Source organism: Misgurnus anguillicaudatus, unplaced genomic scaffold (assembly GCF_027580225.2).
Source record: "Misgurnus anguillicaudatus unplaced genomic scaffold, ASM2758022v2 HiC_scaffold_28, whole genome shotgun sequence".
In the NCBI taxonomy this organism is placed as follows: Eukaryota; Metazoa; Chordata; class Actinopteri; order Cypriniformes; family Cobitidae; genus Misgurnus; species Misgurnus anguillicaudatus.
This window is the reverse complement of record NW_027395278.1, coordinates 4,948,179-4,966,462: the sequence shown is the minus strand read 5'-3', so window position 1 is coordinate 4,966,462 and position 18,284 is coordinate 4,948,179. Positions and strand designations below refer to the sequence as shown.

Below are 18,284 nucleotides of genomic sequence, written 5' to 3'. Positions count from 1 at the left end.
GTGACGCGGAGGGTATACCTTTCGCGTCATTTTTTGACGAACTGGGGACTTCAATACTATTATGTCCGTTGCATTCTCTTCTCCTATTTTCTTACCATTTTCGCGTCGGTTTAGGGTTAGATTTACATAATGACATCCCTACCCAAACCTAACTCTAACCCCAACGCCAGGTGACAACTGTTTCTAACCCCAACGCCAGGTGACAACTGTTTAATTTCGCGTACACTGTTTAATTTTGCGTACACTGTTTAATTTTGCGTAATCTAACCCTAAACCGACGCGAAAATGGTAAGAAAATAGGAGAAGAGAATGCAACGGACGTAATAGTATTGAAGTCCCCAGTTCGTCAAAAAATGACGCGAAAGGTATACCCTCCGCGTCACATATTGACGAATGGTCAAGTGTCGTCAAATATTGACGACATGGGGTGAGACTGTGTTAGAGACACAGGGGTTGGACCGTTTGACTCGTGACTCAGAGTGTAATCACTAGTGGATACCGTTTTTTCTCCATAGCAACCAAATACAGGACCCTAGCAACCAAATAAACAAAGCCTTATATCTCTGCATCAGAACATCATAGAGACACGGGGTTGGACTGTTTGACTTGTGGCTTGGAGTATAATCCAAGTGGCAAGCACCACTTCACCTATCTTCACCTATTATTATTATTTGTATTATTATAAAATTATATTATTATTATTTCTATTATTATTATTATTATTAGAACAGAGACGTTTTGTAAGCACAGGACTGCCTGTAATCTGAATAGTAGTAATACACTAATAATAAAGCAATCCATCTGCGTGAAAAAAATGACAAAAACAACCTCACATTACATAAACTTCCTGTCATAAGTCCTACAGTAAGTTAAGATCTGAAGTTTGCTGATCTCTACTGGTTCCAGTTTGAAATCACCATGGTTACTAAACAGGAAAAATAGCATTGTGAGTTAGGATGTATTACAGTCCCTTGATAGCATTCAATAGAGAGCACACAAACTGCCATGTGTCTACATGTGTAGCTGTGATTTCACAGATTAGACATTTAAAATCAATGCTTGTGAACACACATGGCTTTCATGAGCATTAATCTGGTTTACTTTTTCCAAAGGGACGTTTCCATCAGACAGAGACAGACTCCTAGTAGGAGAACGATCAAACTTCTTTTATTTTTCATTTCTTTTTATTTACTCACTACAGAGAGTATCTAGCTGCTCTTCATCTGAAGGTACTTCAAATAGATACAGAGTTTTGCGTGTGTGTGTGTGTGTGTGTGTGTGTGTGTGTGTGTGTGTGTGTGTGTGTGTGTGTGTGTGTGTGTGTGTTTGTACGCAGCTGTAGAGTTGTGTCGAGTTACCTTGGACTCTGCTCTAAAAGTCATATTTATGTACTAGAGCTTACATTACTCTATGACCCTGCAGAATAACAGGTCAACCGTGTGTGTGTGTGTGTGTGTGTGTGTGTGTGTGTGTGTGTGTGTGTGTGTGTGTGCGTGTGTGTGTGTGTGCGTGTGTGTGCGCGGCTCTGGGTGTCACTGGAAATGTATTTCTTATGGCGAGTTTGGGGTTCTCTCTCTCTCTCTCTCTTTCTCTCTCTCTGATGTTGATTTCTAACTGTATGAATTTGTCTATGTTCATCGCTAATAAAACACACGCGCATTCATAAACAGTGATGAATAGTACTCGTTGTTCATGAGAAAGGAAATTGCCTTCATGTTTTTATCTCTTTCATCTCACAGTTATTTGTCTATATATGTGTGTGTGTATGTGTTGCAACATGAATGTGTGAGATTGAGGTCTCGGCAGGACTCTATATTTAGCGTGTGTATGTGTGTGCATGAGTGTTTGTGTGTATATGTGTGTGTGTAAGAGAGACACCCCCGCCTCCTCCTGTTTTTGGCACTTTGCCTGTAACGGTCTAACCACATGTCGACATCTACCACCAGACGCGCTCTCGCTCGCTCTCTCTCTCTCCCCACTCACTCACTAATTCTCTGTCTCACAGACGCACACACATTAATTTTGGCTGCAGTGTTTACATACGTGTCTGTCCTCTGCTCTGTGTGAGCCACACACACTCAAACCCACACATATGCGCACGTCTCTCACTTGCTTCCTCTGTGTTTGTGACAGATCGGTTGATTCTGCAGTCTGTGTTAATAGTAGGCAGTTAAATGGATCCAGGTTAAGAGATTATGAGGCTGGAGAGTATGTGAGTGAGATGAGCTCCAGTCAGCTCAGATGATGTCATCTTTTAAGGTCTGAGACAAGACCACACACACACGCACACACACATAGTGCTGTGGTTGTGTACTGTTTGTTTGTGTTGGTGTTGTGATTGCTTATACTGAGGGAAGAAGGACACACTCGTGCACACAGTCACCCACACATGTTAATTTTTCCCAAATGTCAATTTGATGAATCAAAGCGGATTCAGGAAAGCCGCAGAAGGCACATTGATCCCATTGAAGCATTTAGGGTTCAGTTCTTCTGAAATTGAGTTCACACTTTTCTGTCCAAGCATTTGATGAGATCAGTGAAAAAATACAGAGTCTGTTTTCCCACTTCTCCCACATGTGGACGCCTTGTCCCGTGCTCATGTTTTTTGGACATGGGTGTTTACCAATGTCTGATCCAGCGTTTACTCTGTCATTGGGTTTTAAAAACCTAGTTAGCTGTCAACCCAGACAGATTTTTTGCCACTGGATGAAATGTTTGAATGATTTAGGAGTTTTGGCATCATAAGAACATTTACATTAGTTTTAAATATTTTAGTTTTTGGGCATAATAGCTGCATTCAGATTTTTGATTTGAACGTTCACATTTTTTATGGGCTACAAAAATGAAATGTATAATTTTTGGCATGACAGTTGTGATTTTAACTTGATTGTTTAATTAAGCAATTTTGGACCATTTGAACACTTAAACGCACCTAATTTGCACATAAAAAGTTGTCAAGGTCGGAAGCTCACTAGGCTTTGAGTCATTTGTATTATTCTGTCCATTACATGGATGCAATTTAATGTTTTTTTCTTACTGTAACACAATTATTCCTATTCAACATCACACATATACACTCTGTGTTAGTTGCCAAATGACTAATCAGTGCTGTGACTCAGTTAGGAAGTGACTCTGTGCTTTTGTTTGTCTGTGGTCTGTGTTAATTTGATTACATTAACAGTTTAATCTCTCTATCCCTCGTTCCTGTTTTGTCCTACAATCTTTCACAACAACAAAACATCAAACATGTACTAAACAACATACGAAGACGCACAGACACATTTGGTTACTTAAATCTGACCTAGATCAACAGCAGAGAGCAAATCTTTGTGTGTGTTCATGTGTAAAGATGGAAAGTTCATAGACAACAACATTCTGTTTGTGGCTAGCAACTTTGGTTTTGTATAGCTAACCACTAGTCTGGTTTGTGTGTGTGTGTGTGTGTGTGTGTGTGTGTGTGTGTGTGTGTGTGTGTGTGTGTGTGTGTGTGTGTGTGTGTGTGTGTGTGAGTGTGTAAGAACCCTCTTTGTTTTGGCTCTCCAAGTGGCTGACACACAGCCAGACAGTGGCTCAGTGTGTATGTGTAAGAGAAACAGACACACAGGGAAAAAGAGATTAAGTGTGTGTGTGTGTGTGTGTGTGTGTGTGTGTGCGTGTGTGCGTGCGTGTGTGGCAAAATAGTTTCACCATCCTACTTTTTGCACTGTGAGATCTCTAAAGTCTACAAGCTTTATGTAATGTTGTGTTTGTGTTAACAACCTATTCTCATAAAGTGCGTATAAATAGCATGCAGTGTGAAAAGTCGTGCAATATCAGCCCAGTCTCCTGAAGATGCGTATATATAGCACGAAGTGTAAAACTCGTGCAATACATACGCCAAATTCCACTTTGGCGTGCATATGATACGCCAGTCCTTCCCATTCACTTAAACGGTGCATCTTTTTTTGTCGTTTTATTTATTGGTTTCTCAATTTTTTTGCTATTTTTGTACCATTTTCGCTTGGGTTTAGGGTTAGAACAACTTTTTGTTATATAAAAATGACATCCTAACCCAAACGCCAACTCTAACCCCAACTCCAAGCGACCATGGCTTAAATATGGACAAAAACATGGAGAAACCTGTATATTAAATAACCTCATTAAGCAAATTTAAAATCTAACCCTAAACCCAAGCGAAAATGGTTTAAAAAAACAGAAAAAAATTGAGAAACCAATAAATAAAACGACAAAAAAAGATGCACTGTTTAAGTGAATGGGAAGGACTTGCGTATCATATGCACGCCAAAGTGGAAATTGGCGTATGTATTGCAAGAGTTTTACACTTCGTGCTATTTATACGCATCCTCAGGAGACTGGGTAGTGCAATATATACCCCATATTCTTAATATGGTGCATCTTTTTATGTCATTTTATGTATTGGTTTTCAAAACCATTGTAGCTTGGGTTTGGGGTTAGATTTGGGATTTGCTTTAGGATATTATTTAATATATAGGTTTCTCCATGTTATTGTCTATCTTTAAATCATGGTCGCTTAGAGTTGGGGTTAGAATTGGGGTTTGGGTGTCATTTTATATAACAGAAAGTTGTTCTAACCCCAAACCCAAGTGACAATGGTAAAAAAAAACAATACATAAGACACAAAAAGATGTATTGCACGACTTTTCACAATGCGTGCAATTTATACGCAAATCATGAGAATGATTTTTTAGCATTGTTTAAAATGTTAACATACATAAAAGAAGCCAAGCTTATATAAAAAATATGTAATAAATAAATAATAATATTGAGGCTATTAATAGAATGCGCTTTGGCAGGCAACTCACAGACTCCGTGCGGGCAACCTAGTGCCCGCGGTCACCATGTTGGAGACCACTGGTTTATACTGTCTGTGAACCATATAAACACAGTAAGACTAACCAAAGAACTATTTTATAACATCAGTGCACTGAGATAAACAGTGTATCCCTAAACCAGTGCTTCCCCATCCTGGTCCTCAAGGACCCCCTTCCAAAAAGTTTTTGATGTCTCCTTATTTAACACACCTCATTAACTCATCAGCTTGTTAGAGAGACATGAGGCTGATTAGTTGAATCAGGTGATTTATATTAGGAAACCTCTAAAACTTTTTGGAAGGGGGTCCTTGAGAACCAGGATTGGGAAGCACTGCCCTAAACCAATATGTATATTGCCCTTTTAGTGGTAATTTAATATCTAAAAATGTGAAAACAAGTTGAAAGTAGTCCTTAAAATAAACAAACAATAAAAATGAAGAAATGTTCAGAATGTTACAAAAGTTACAAATAAAATGTCTGCAGTATTTTAGTAGTTTCTCACTTGAGAAAACAACTTGGTGGTCTAGCATTTCAGGAAACATCTCAATAAAATTATACAAGCTAAAAAATATGAATTCAGACATTTCCATTCCTCTTCATTCAAATCAACTGGACTGTGCTGTCCACATTATCTAATTTATATTTTTTTAAAATGTAAGAAAAAACGAAACTTAAGTGGGAATTTTCTGAAGTCTTCAGAGCTACGAAAATGCAAAATCTTAATAATAAAGTTTTTCTTCTAAAGCAGAAATGCCTTTTAAATGTTTCACAGTAAAGCTGAGAGGGTGTGTGTGTTGTCCTGCTCTGTCCTCTGTTCTCTCTCTGAGTAAACGTGACCTTTTGTGTCTGTTTTTTCCCTCTTGGCGAGACTGCAGTCTCAGAGTTTGTTCTGGATGAGAACCATCTCTGCTTTGAATTTCTGAGGAGAAGATTCAAACTCTTCTGAGTCAACCTCAAGCTTAATCATGTTTATTGATGTGTTCTAGAGCTGTTTTGTAAAGAAGACTTACGGTACATTCCTATATATTTAGATTGGAATGATATAGACACCTTGTTTTTAGGATGTCTCGGATGTGGTCTTAATAGAGTTTGGTGAAAAAATATACGAGTTTGTATGGAAATCTTTGATTGTGATTTGTGCCTTGGCGGCAGTTTCTAAAATGTAGAGCGTTGTTATAAAACTTGTGGGAAAGCACATGTGACGTGTGGGTTTTCTGGGATTTCCTTACTCAAATCAGAAAACACTTAAGCAAACTCTTTGAATCTCATTTCTGTGAACCAGCTGAATTGAAATATTGAATTTGTAATATTTAGGTCACGTTTATTTGTACAATAAAATGGAACGACCCGTGTTATTTACAAAAAGTAGAGCTAATATCGATCCAGTGTGGGTTAAAGAGCAGCTAGTGTGGTTGAGACACATGTCAGAATGTCATAGCCCAAGGGTCAGTGATTAACACTGCTGTTATTCCCCTAGTGTCTCTCTGTGTCTCTCTCTCTCTCTCTCTCTCTCTCTCTCTCTGTCTGTCTTTGGGTGTGGACTGATATGTGTTTTACTGTCTAACTGACCCTATTTTATCTTTGTTTCGCAGTGACTCCTGCTTGGGTTTGATTGTCTGTCTGTTTGTTTTTGTGTCTGCTTAACAATTCACATCACAATTAACATTTACTTTAGTGTTTTGTTTAGAGCAAGGGTTTTCAAACTTGATGATGCCAAGCAAGAACCCCCAAATACGATGAACCTTTTGTAAGGGACACCCTACCTAAAATATATAGCTTTACAATCATGCCTTCAATAAGTCAGATAAAGAGGACTGTAATAAGAAAAACACATTAAAAGATATAAAGAAAATATATAAATGATTCTAAAAAGTATGTAGCAAGACATGAGTCTATGGTAAGAAGAAGTCTATGGTATGTGTGAAATATCCAAGTAAACGTGTGTGAGAGAATGAACTCTGACCTATTTTATTAAGTGTGTGGATTTGTGCTGAGCAGACTTTTTCAATTACACACACACAGTTCTCTTCACACAGAATATAAACAGTCTCAACATGAATATAGTTGCTCATGCAATCCCTTACACACACAAAAACACTCTGTCCCTCTAAGCATGTGCGGAGACGGTCTCAAGTAGCTTTAAAGGCTTAATGAAGTCTTAAAGTTACACAAACACACACACACTAAAACCATGGCAACACTGTGTGCTTTGCCAAGAGTGCGGGTGTATGGCTGTGTTTCAGCAGGTGTGTGACCTAGATTGTGTTCAGGAGAGAGAGAGAGTAATGAAAGGACAGAGGCAGAGAGGAAAGTATTTGTGTGTGTGTATTTGATGTAAGCGCTTCCCAGAGTTTGATCACAACAGATCCAGATTTCAATCGTGGCTTGAATATGGTTTGTGAAAGTTATAAAACAGGCGAGTATGTTTACCGGAGGTTAGGCAGATGTTCTCTGAGTTTATGATTAGATTTGACTGTCTTTTTATGGCTTTTATGCAGCCTTTGTGCTTTTAGACTCCAGACACTTTTTTATTTTTATTCACCTTGCATAAGACACACGGTTGTATTGATCTTGTTGAGGATGTCCTGGACAAAATATATATATATATATATATATATATATATATATATATATATATATATATATATATATATATATATATGAAGAGTTTGGTTCCAAAACGCGATAAACACCATTTTTGGAAAAAATTAGTTACTGCCAAAATCAGTATAATATCAGGTCAGTATTTAAAAGTAAATTCTTAATTTTACGCAAAATCCAATATCCGCGGTGTTATTCTGTCATCTTTTCTCCCTTTTTTCCCAAAACGCGATAAACGCCACTCCTCCTTTTTTACAGAATGCAATAAATCCGTTCAACAAATCACAGCGCACTATTCCACACAATGTAAACAAACAATGGCGGCGCGTTGAGTACACGGAATCTTAGTTTTCCTTGTCTACTTTGTACTTCGTGATCAACAAACAAACAAAAACAAAATAATACTTTAATGGCATTGATAAACCTGTGATGGTTTTCTGTGACGGGAAAGAAATGTAAGCCATCAACATCTAATCATTTACCCGAGAGGCACTCGGGAGACCGGTCCTTGTTCTTAATATGACATTAATTGTTTTGATTAATGCCATTAATGTTTATTTTTTAAATTAGTGTGTATAGATGAATGCACATTTATACATTGATTGAATAGATTTATAGCATTTTGAAAAAAAACTTGTCATGGATTTATTGCATTTTGTGGAAAAAATAATTTGTTTTTATAATAAATCTTTGAAAATCAAGTTATGGATTTGAATTTTTTATGTTTTTATAACCTAAAGATGCTATATGAAAGTTTGTAACAGAAAATAGTGGTTTTCATCTTGTCAATTTCTTGGTATAGAAAACAAGTTTTATGAATCATTTCAGCCCTAAATTCAAGCTATGCTAGGAATCAGCATCTGCATTCATTGTATTAAAAAGATCAAACAGAACACTGTGTAAAATATCACAGAAAGTAATACAGGCTCCTGTGTAAGAAAAAGATGACAATTTACACATGAGCCTGTGTCTGTGATATTTTACACAGTGTTCTATTTTATCTTTTTAATACAATGAATGCAGATGCTGATTCCTAGCATAGCTTGAATTTAAGGCTGAAATGATTAATTGTGTTACTTGATTAACTCAATTACAAATATTCCTCGAAGCCTCGTTAAATTCCTATGGCGCGCACTACACGCGCAGAGATCTGATTCACACGGACCATTGTTCAATGTTCAGGAAGCACATCATAGCGCGTAATACCTTTTGAATTTAGTTGGCGCGATGGGGAAGATAAACGGCAGGGAATGTCTAAAGTTTGGGATCATTACATTCTTATCATTACATTACATTCAGCATCTGAACCGAAAACATCCACTGCTGTTTCACCAAGCGTTGCTAAAACAAGGTAACATAGCCTAAGCCTATGTTCGCTGATTTTAATCCCATACTGTATTTGTCGCGATGTCCTTATGCAGTTTGACTATATATGATGTTCAGCTTTGATGTTTTTAAGTAGTAGATGTTTTCACGTTCAATTGAGAGTATAGCATTAAAAAAGATACCCTTAACAAGAACGACACTTAAAAACCTTTCAGAGAAGCTACGATCAAGAATGGAAGAGGTTACAAAGTTATTTCAAAGACTCAGTTTAACAGTCTACAGTTAAAGACGCTTTGGGACTGTCGCTATTCTACCAAGAAGTAGGTGCCCAGTCAAAATGACACCAAGAGCACAATGAAGACTCATCAATGAGGTTAAAAAAACCAACCCAGAATGACTGCAAAAGATTTAAAGGCATCCTTGGAACTTGCTAACATCTCTGTTCATGAGTCTACCATACGTAAGTCTTTGAACAGCCACGGTGTCTATGGTGGATCACCACGGAGGTAGCTGCTGCTCCTCTGAAAAACATTGCTGTGAGCCTGAAGTTTGCAAAAGAGCACCTTTGCAAACCCCAGTGCTACTGGGAAAATATTTTATGGACTGATGAAACAAAAGTTGAATTGTTTGGGAAAAATACTATGGCACAGCTTACCAACATCAAAACATCATCCCAACAGTGAAGTATGGTCAAGGGAATATCATGATTTGGGCATGTTTTGCTGCCTCAGGACCTGGACCACTTGCCATCATCAAGGGGAAAATGAATTCCCAAGTTTAACAAAATATCCTACAGGATAATGTCAGGGTGGTGGGACAATGACCTTAAGCATTGAAGTAAATCCACCACAGACTTGCTTAAGAAAAACAAAAGGCACCATTTGGAGTGGCCTAGTCAAACCTCAAGAGATTGGTTCACACCAGACATCCTACAAATGTGTGAGTTGAACCGGTTTTGTAAAGGGGAATGGATTAAAATTCCTTCTGAACGATGTGCAGGTCTGATTCAGAACTACTGAAAGTGACTGCTGCCAAAGGAGGTTCAACAAGCTATAATCCAAGGGTTCACTTGCATTTACCTCCAGCAGTGTGAATGTTTAATGGGTGTTTTCAAAATAGACACAACACAAGAAACTAGAATTATTTGTGTGTTGTCAGCTTATGCACATGGTTTGTCTATTGTTGTAACCTAGATGAAGATTAGATCCCTTTTTATGGGAAATCACTGTAGAAAACCAGTTAATTCTTACCGTGAATTACCGAATTATTACCAGAGATGGGACCAAGTCACACATGTGCAAGTCTCAAGTAAGTCTCAAGTCTGAACTTTCAAGTCTCAAGTAAGTCCCAAGTATTTTTTTTCTTGGGCAAGTCAAGTGAAGTCGAGTCACCGGCTATGTCAAGTCAAGTCCTGTAGTAGGTCAAGTCAAGTCACCTTATTATTGTAATTTTACCTGCAGAATCTGATCTTAATAAAGATATATAGAATATAAAGATATAAAGAAATACTAATTTTCAGTAAAATACATCATGGACTCAAACAAAATTGTAATCTCTTCCGTTCGCGCGCTTATATTTGATATAACAAACTTGAGGGCGCAAAAGACGCAATATGTGAACCGCTCTTAACATTGTAGAATCTAGTAATTTTTCTCTGTGTGTGTTCAGGTGGCAAACGTAGAAAAAGTAAAAAGTAAAAAGTCTCTACCGCTTAAATCAAGGGAAGTATTTTTAAAAAATAAATCAAAATTATTTTGCCCACATTTGTCCCCTACACGGTATGATGAGGGTTAATGTCTACTTTAGCTATTATTACATTAGCTAACTACCAACTAACCAGATATTAACAAATTGACAAGCACTTACTGGGCATAATGGCTCTTCAAATGACGGATGCAATTGGAGGTTGTGGCTGCCCGTGATTTTAATGTTGCGTGTCTTGCAACGCACTGTTCGTCTTTTGCCATCTTGTTGAAGCCGAAAGCGATGACCCTCGCTACCCCTCCGGCTGACATGTTGATATCTGTTCTAAGGGGGTGTGGTGTGCGTAAGGTACGAGAGGGCATGAGTCATGACTGATGATAGTGTCGTGATTCAGTCATGACAATGCCATTCTCAGCCTGCGCTCCAGCTGGATCAACTTAATTTTTTTAAACAGTTTATATATTTTAACTGAAAACATGATGTGATTAACACTCAAGTCATTCAAGTCATCGTGTCTCAAGTCAAGTCAAATCCCGAGTCTTTAACTTCCAAGTCCGAGTCAAGTCTCAAGTATTTTATTTTTTGTCAAGTCAAGTCACAAGTCACAAAAATAGCGACTCAAGTCGACTCGAGTCCAAGTCACAAGTCCCCATGTCTGATTATTACAGAGTTTAAGGCGTCAAATTCGCGTCTACCCCGTCTAGTTTGCCGCTTGAACATTTTGAGTTTACTCGCTTCATTCGTGGGGGAAATTCTAGTCATTGAGACATTCACGCGGAAATTCGCGTCATGGGAGGGGCTTCTGCGACTCTGCTCGCTTTCTGTCATAATGTCACTACTAGAGCAAGCTCCTTATTAACGTGGCACATTTTTCCAACAAAGTTCACATTTTTCAACTCGCGCGCTTACCGCAGCAATGCTCAATTCACGCCATTCGCGCGAACGAGGCGGAATCACGTCTAACGTGCCGTGGTAAACGCCTCATTCACGCTGCGAGACCTCCAGACGCCCTTCAACGCGTCTTTACATTGACTTAACATTGAAATCACTCGCGCTTGACGCCTCTACCGCGGCTGGTCTGAACGCAGCATTAGGGGATCACATACTTTTGCCACTGTATCTCCAATTCACCTTACTTGCCTGTTTTTGGCCTGTGAAAGGAAACCAGAGTACCCAGAGTAAACCCACGCAGACAAAAACATGCAAACTCCACACAGAAAGGACACCTGACCTAGCGGGGTCTCGAACCGGGGACCTTATTGCTGTGAGGCAACAGTGCTACCCATTGAGTCAATGTGCCACCCCACTTGGATTACTTAAAACTCATATGTATTACTTAAAGTTTAAAGATGCTTTATGGTGTTTATTGTCCTTTTTGAAACTTAATTTTATCAGCTGAACATATGGATGTCATAAACAGTAAGAATACAATGCAGAATACATTGTATTTAGAAGAATATTAAACATGTCAGTTTGTCCTGTCTGCCTGATTCGATGAAGTGAATGTCAAAACCACAGTGCGGTAAACATGTGACAGTGCAGTGTGTGTTTTGTGTTCGAGTATGCGGATACAAGAGAGGTGGAGACAGAGAGTTTACACAGAGGAGTGTCTAAAAATAGCTTGCAAGCGTTCTGTTTGTCCCCTTACCCTCCAGCTTGTGGTTTATGGAGTCACTTGCAAACACACACACAACACTTGTGATTTGAGGTTTGCTGACTGACGTTTGCCTTCTCACAATTCTGTGCATGCGTATGATGAGGATTTCCTTTGTCTTCTATTGTTAATACTGATCCAGTTACATTTTCAAATCATTAAATCTAACCGTCACAGAAAACCTTTTAATTAGGACATGATTTTGTATGTTTATTAAAGGGTCCTTTCCACATGGGAACCTTTTAAAGGCTTCTCGTAATGTAGGCCTTTTACAAAAACTTCACCCAAACACAGACTCATGCACATGCACAATAATACTGCGCCCACATTTAGATAAGGTTTCACTTCTGGATACCTCAGAGACATGAAAACCGTTGTGTTGCATTACACACATTCACACTTGAGCATAAACACACACAAACACACGCACAGACAGCCAGACAAGGAAACTTTTAGTGTGCTAGCCTAGTAGTTATATAAATAGAAACCATGCATATAAAAGGACTTGATCAATGATAGTTTGTCTAACCCGCACAAGGAAATCTATACACACACACATACAGTATGTACACAAATACAAACACACATACATGGGTTAATCCAGCCGTGTGGTGTTACATAATATGAATTTACAGTATGTCTTTGTAAGCCAAGTACTTACATTTGTACACATGGGTTCTCACTTTATTTTGGTGGTAACTCTCTCAGAGCACTTCTATCTTATTAAACAGGTATTGTGTCTAGTAGTTATTGAAAGTTATATCATTGTATTATACATTTCATATTATTGCTTCCCTATGATGAATTGCTCAATTGTTATCTTACCAAATTTCCAAAAATAACAAATAATTCTTGGAACTTTACACACTCAGCTGCTACAGACAGGAGTCATCGATCGCTTTTCTATTTGCTATTATGATAACATCTGATGAATTAAGTACACTGTCCGTAAGCCGCTCAACTGATACGATATTTATCTTGCAGAGATTCCAACCTCTGATTGGTCAGTCATGTATGGGAGGCGTGTCAGTGGTGGAGTTTATCTCTGACAGACAGCTGGAATTCTACACAGAAAAGGAGGAACTCCAGCAATTCGAGGTGTGTACCCAACGGATTAGTTTTCACTCAGAGTCATTGTGTTGGAATGTTATTTATACTGTATTTATACTCTGTATGTGTAACTGTATTATTGAGTTTGTGTATACAGTTTATGCATTTTGATAAAGTACATTATTACAGTGAATTTATATAGCTGTCAATGGATTTGTCTTATGCTTTAGATTAGAGAGCTATAATCTGCCAATCAATTTCTACATTGACCGTTTAGCAATAGATGACTAGTTAATGAACTGTAAATCAGCTAAGAAGCTATAAATCTCTGTTATGGACTATATTGATGTCAGCACTGTTGCGATTTGTCTCGAAAGTTTATGCTTTAATGACATGTAAGGCAGTGCACACCAATACAATTTTTTTCACATTGCATTTGTGTTCCTCTGAGAAGTGTGATGTATTTTGACATTGGCAGTCATTAATGGTTTAATTAGTCAATGTGTTTGTAGAGCAGATGAGTGAATACGGCAGCCTTTAGGAATTCACATCCCTTAATGTGTGTTTAAGACTGAAACTGAGAAAACACAGACATGTTACTAATTGATCCCATAGCAATGAAAAGTTAAACTATTTGAATAATGAGATTTATATTAACAAAACAGCTCAGTCAATTTAATTGTGGATTTTTGTTGTTTTTTGGTGTGTTTGATAGCTTCAGGAAATGTTGATTGTGTTGAATAGGTTCTCTAATGTAAGAGTTTTAGCGGTGGAGTATGTTTTATATAATGCAACTTTGTGTACTATCAATGCTTATTTTTTGGCTCCTAGAGCAAAATGTTGATTCTCCCTCGTTTGTAAGTGGCTTAAATGCATCTGCAACAGTACATGTATTAGCTGTAGAGTATTGGAGTTATGAAGCATGAGTATGCTGGATAAGGGGCGTGTTTGACACGTTTTGGAATTGATGTATGTTAAGTGTGTCTGTTGTAAAGTATGTTCTGGGTAATTAGCTATAGACACACACTCTTCACTCTTTACATTCTGCCAAAGGCTGTGTTTGTTTATTATAATCACATAGAGCAATCATGTAATTTAGTGCAGGAGTAGACACAGTGACACATAGGACTGCGGAAAACTGTTTACATTCACTGTGAGCTACACACATACACACACCGCTGCATCATTTTATCACTCCCAGCCTCTGATGCCTGTGGATGGATGATAAAAGAGATCCTGTCTTTCATCTGTGTGTGTGTGTGTGTGTGTGTGTGTGTGTGTGTATGGGTGGGGGGACTGTGAGAAAAACACTAAGCAGAGGGTGGGAAAACATTAGAGACAGAGAGAGAGAGAGAGAGAGAGAGAGAGAGAGAGAGAGAGAGAGAGAGAGAAAGAAAGAAAGAACGAGTGTCTGGGTAAAGCGCTGGCACATGCCACTGATGTGTTCTGAATGCTGCACTTCTGTAAACCCTGTGTGAGGAACAGCCTCAAAACCCAAACCACAACTTTGATTCCATGTTTTGGTCTGTTCTATTCTAGTAAATTCTATTCTATTTTTTTCTATTCTGTTCTGTTCTGTTCTGTTCTGTTTTGTTCTGGTCTGTCGTGTTCTATTCTATTCTATTCTATTCTATTTTTATTCTATTTTTTTCTATTCTATTCTGTTCTGTTCTGTTTTGTTCTGGTCTGTCGTGTTCTGTTGTATTCTATTCAATTTTTTCTATTCTATTCTATTTTGTTCGGTTTTGTTTTGTTTTGTTCTGTTCTGTTTTGTTCTGTTCTGACGTATTCAATTCTATTCTGCTCTGTTCTGTTCTGCTCTGTTCTATTCTATTATGTTCTGTTCTGTTTTGTTCTGTTCTGTTTTGTTCCCCGTTCTGTCATGTTCTATTCTATTTTCTCTATTTTGTTTTGTTTTGTTTTGTTTCGTTTCGTTTCGTTTCGTTTCGTTCTATTCTATTCTATTCTATTCACACATTTTGTTTTTTCTACTCTACTGCACTGCTGTGCAATGTGATGACACATTCTTTTTTATTCAACTTTATTTTATTCTTCACAGCACTTTATTGATCTGCACGCTGTTCTCATTTATAGCTGTATTCTTTCTTCTATTTACTATACTGTGTTTCTCTCTACTGCTCTATAGTTTTGAGTGTTAAGCTCTGAGACGTGAGTGAATTACTGAGTAGGCTGTGTGTGTGTGTGTGTGTGTGTGTGTATGTGTCTGAGACAGAGAGAGAGAGAGAGAGAGAGAGAGAGAGAGAGAGAGAGAGAGAGAGAGAGATAAAGATAGAAGGAAAGTGAGAGAGATGTATCAGAGAAAATGGAGCATGGACAGATCACAGTGTGTATTTATTGCTGTTTCCCTGACAACTCCAAGCTGTGTTTTTACTTAGTACATTAAGAGGCCAGTGGTGTGTGGTGTGTGTGCGTGTATCTGTGTGCGTGTATCTGTGTGCGTGTATCTGTGTGCGTGTATCTGTGTGTGTGGGTGTGTGTGCGTGTGTGTGTGTGTGTGTGTGTGTGTGTGTGTGTGTGTGTGTGTGTGTGTCTACTTAACTATATTTTGTAGACAAATTTGTACCTCAAAGTGAGCAAAACCTATATTTGGGGACGTTGGTAAAAACACTATAAAAATATATGAAATAAATTGTTGTAAAAATGCAAAAAGTTTATTGTTAGTGTTGTTTATGGTTAGTTTTAGAGTGTGAGTTAAGCTTAGTATTCATAATAACTAGTGTTATACAAAAACAATAAAAATCTATGGAATGTCCTCATTTAGATAGACAAGTAAGCATGCTGTGTGTGGTTAGGGAAGGGTTAAGCACTGCTGACCTGTTTAGCTGAAACGGGAACGGTGCAGCTGTTTTTAGGAAGCGACAAACAGTGTATTTGTGTATGTGTGTTTGTTCTTCTGTATGGCAGATATAGACTGAAGTAAGTGCGAGAGGGAGGGAGGTTTACTAAAGGGAAAAGCAGGCAGAGTGGTTTCCATTAGGTTGTGTGGAACACTTTCCCATTTGAGGCTGTGGTGAGAAAGACGCTCGGCTGTGAGTCAGCCACCCTTAAGTCTGGAGACACACTCACTCACTCACTCAAACACTCAAACACAAACATTCTTCACTGTGTGTGTGTGTGTGTGTGTGTGTGTGTGTGTGTGTGTGTGTGTGTGTGTGTGTGTGTGTGTGTGTGTGTGTGTGTGTGCGCGCGCTTGCTTTCCATCTCACACATTTACTACACATACACATTTAGAGTACATTTTCGCTATTTTTTACTCTAACCTTTGGCTTCTGTAATTTAGATTTCTTGCACAATCTGTCCCGAACTTTCTTTTTGCTCACGCACTCTCTGACTTCAATAAAGCTTTGTTGAATGTTTTTAGCTCAATTAGTTAATTACTTAGTTCATGTTAGTGATGGTTGTAACAGAAGATATTCATATCCATCAGATTAGATGACTTAATTGGTCCACTGAAAAGGATTGTTTAAAAATCAGACTAATCCGATAGGTATGAAGCTTTATACAGGTGTGTACATTGTATCAGTGAGGAATATTACTGTTTTTTTCTGGTATGGATCTGATTAATCGTCTATCTACATATTTGAATTAATATATAAGAATACCAATATTCATGGTTTTGTAGTTTTTAAACAATAACACTCTACTCCCGCTCTTCTTTACATTAAATTTTGTTTTGTAAAAGTGGAATCTGCTTTAAAGATGTTGCGGTGCATTTTGTCAGTGATATATTGCTTAAGAAAAAGGCACACCTCTTTCTCTCTCTCTCTCTCTTTCTCTGATCTAGTGCTCTCAGTTCTTCTGTTACTGAAGGACAGATCTTCAGACTCCTGTATTGATTTTTATGAGCGCTCTCTATTTCTTTTTCTCTGCATCTGTCTGTGTCTGTTCTCTTTTACTCTCTCTCCTCTGTTTGTCATTATCTCATCCACTTCATCACCCTCCCTCTACACGTCCCTCTCTCCCGCTCTCAATCAACCTTCTCTCTTTCATAACATGCACATCTCTCTCTTTTTCTCTCCCTCTGCTCTCAAATTTAAATTCAATGAAGCACTTTTCAGCATCATCTATTTCTAACCCTCTGTATCACTCCCCTCTATTTCCCTTCCTTTTTCATTTACTCTAGGTGTGTGTGCGTGTGTGTGTGTGTGTGTGTGTGTGTGTGTGTGTGTGTGTGTGTGTGTACGCGCGCGCGTGGTTGTTTGGTTTGTGTACACGGCACGCCGTAGGAAAGAGCACAAGATTGTTTGTTCTCTCTTTACACTCTTCAGCACTGATTTTCTTCTCTGTACACACACAGACATGAGCGGCTACAAACACACTCGCTCATCCATTTCAATAATCTTTCTTTCTGTCTCTCTCTCTCTCTCTCTTTCTCTCTTCCTGATGCAATAGTTGGATCAGTCTTGCACATGTTGCCGTGGTGATGCTTTGGCTGTGCGCTATACTGAGGTCATCTCACTCTTTCATATGACTCTATCAGCCCATCCTGTCTGTTTCTCTCACCTCTCACGTCCTGTAAACCGCAGAAATGAGAATTACGCAGACAGCTGAGAGAAATGATCAAACAGAGCACTGATCGAAACGCTAGCCATCAACACTAAACCACAGCTACCAAGCAAACCCAACCATGCATTTCCTTTTTTCATACTTGGTACATTAGTATTAAATTTTCTAATTTCTGCTTTAAAGAGTAATTCTTACCATTACACTCTATATAGCTATGACTTAAAGGCCACCAATTATCCGATTCATGATTTTACATTTCCATTGATCAATCAACTTGGTCCTCTGGATCAGATTCGGCTCGTATTGATAAGGTAGTAAAGACGATATTAACTCCTGTCAGCATTACATTGAAATAGGTGCTCTTCAATTAGTTTGTTAAGTTTGTTAATGCAGATTTTACAAATGTAACTATAAAGTATCATCATGTTTTCTATATTGGATAGAAATATTGGATATACCTTTTTAGTATTCCATTAGCTGGATGATAACATGTAACAGCATTCGCAATGTATTTATTTAACACTATTCATGTGATGTTTTTTTAAATCAAACAGAATATTCAGCAGGAAATAATGACTTGATTTTGTGTC

The 18,284-nt window shown here is 38.1% G+C and overlaps 1 protein-coding gene across 1 annotated transcript in view; it reads left to right on the top strand.

Moving 5' to 3' along the window:
- Positions 1-18,284, top strand: part of LOC141362590 (probable JmjC domain-containing histone demethylation protein 2C) — a 59,676-nt gene that overhangs the window by 14,337 nt on the left and 27,055 nt on the right. Inside the window, exon 3 of the mRNA XM_073864874.1 lies at positions 13,102-13,215. Within this exon, the coding sequence (XP_073720975.1) occupies positions 13,102-13,215 (114 nt within the window). The remainder of the gene's footprint in view (positions 1-13,101; positions 13,216-18,284) is intronic.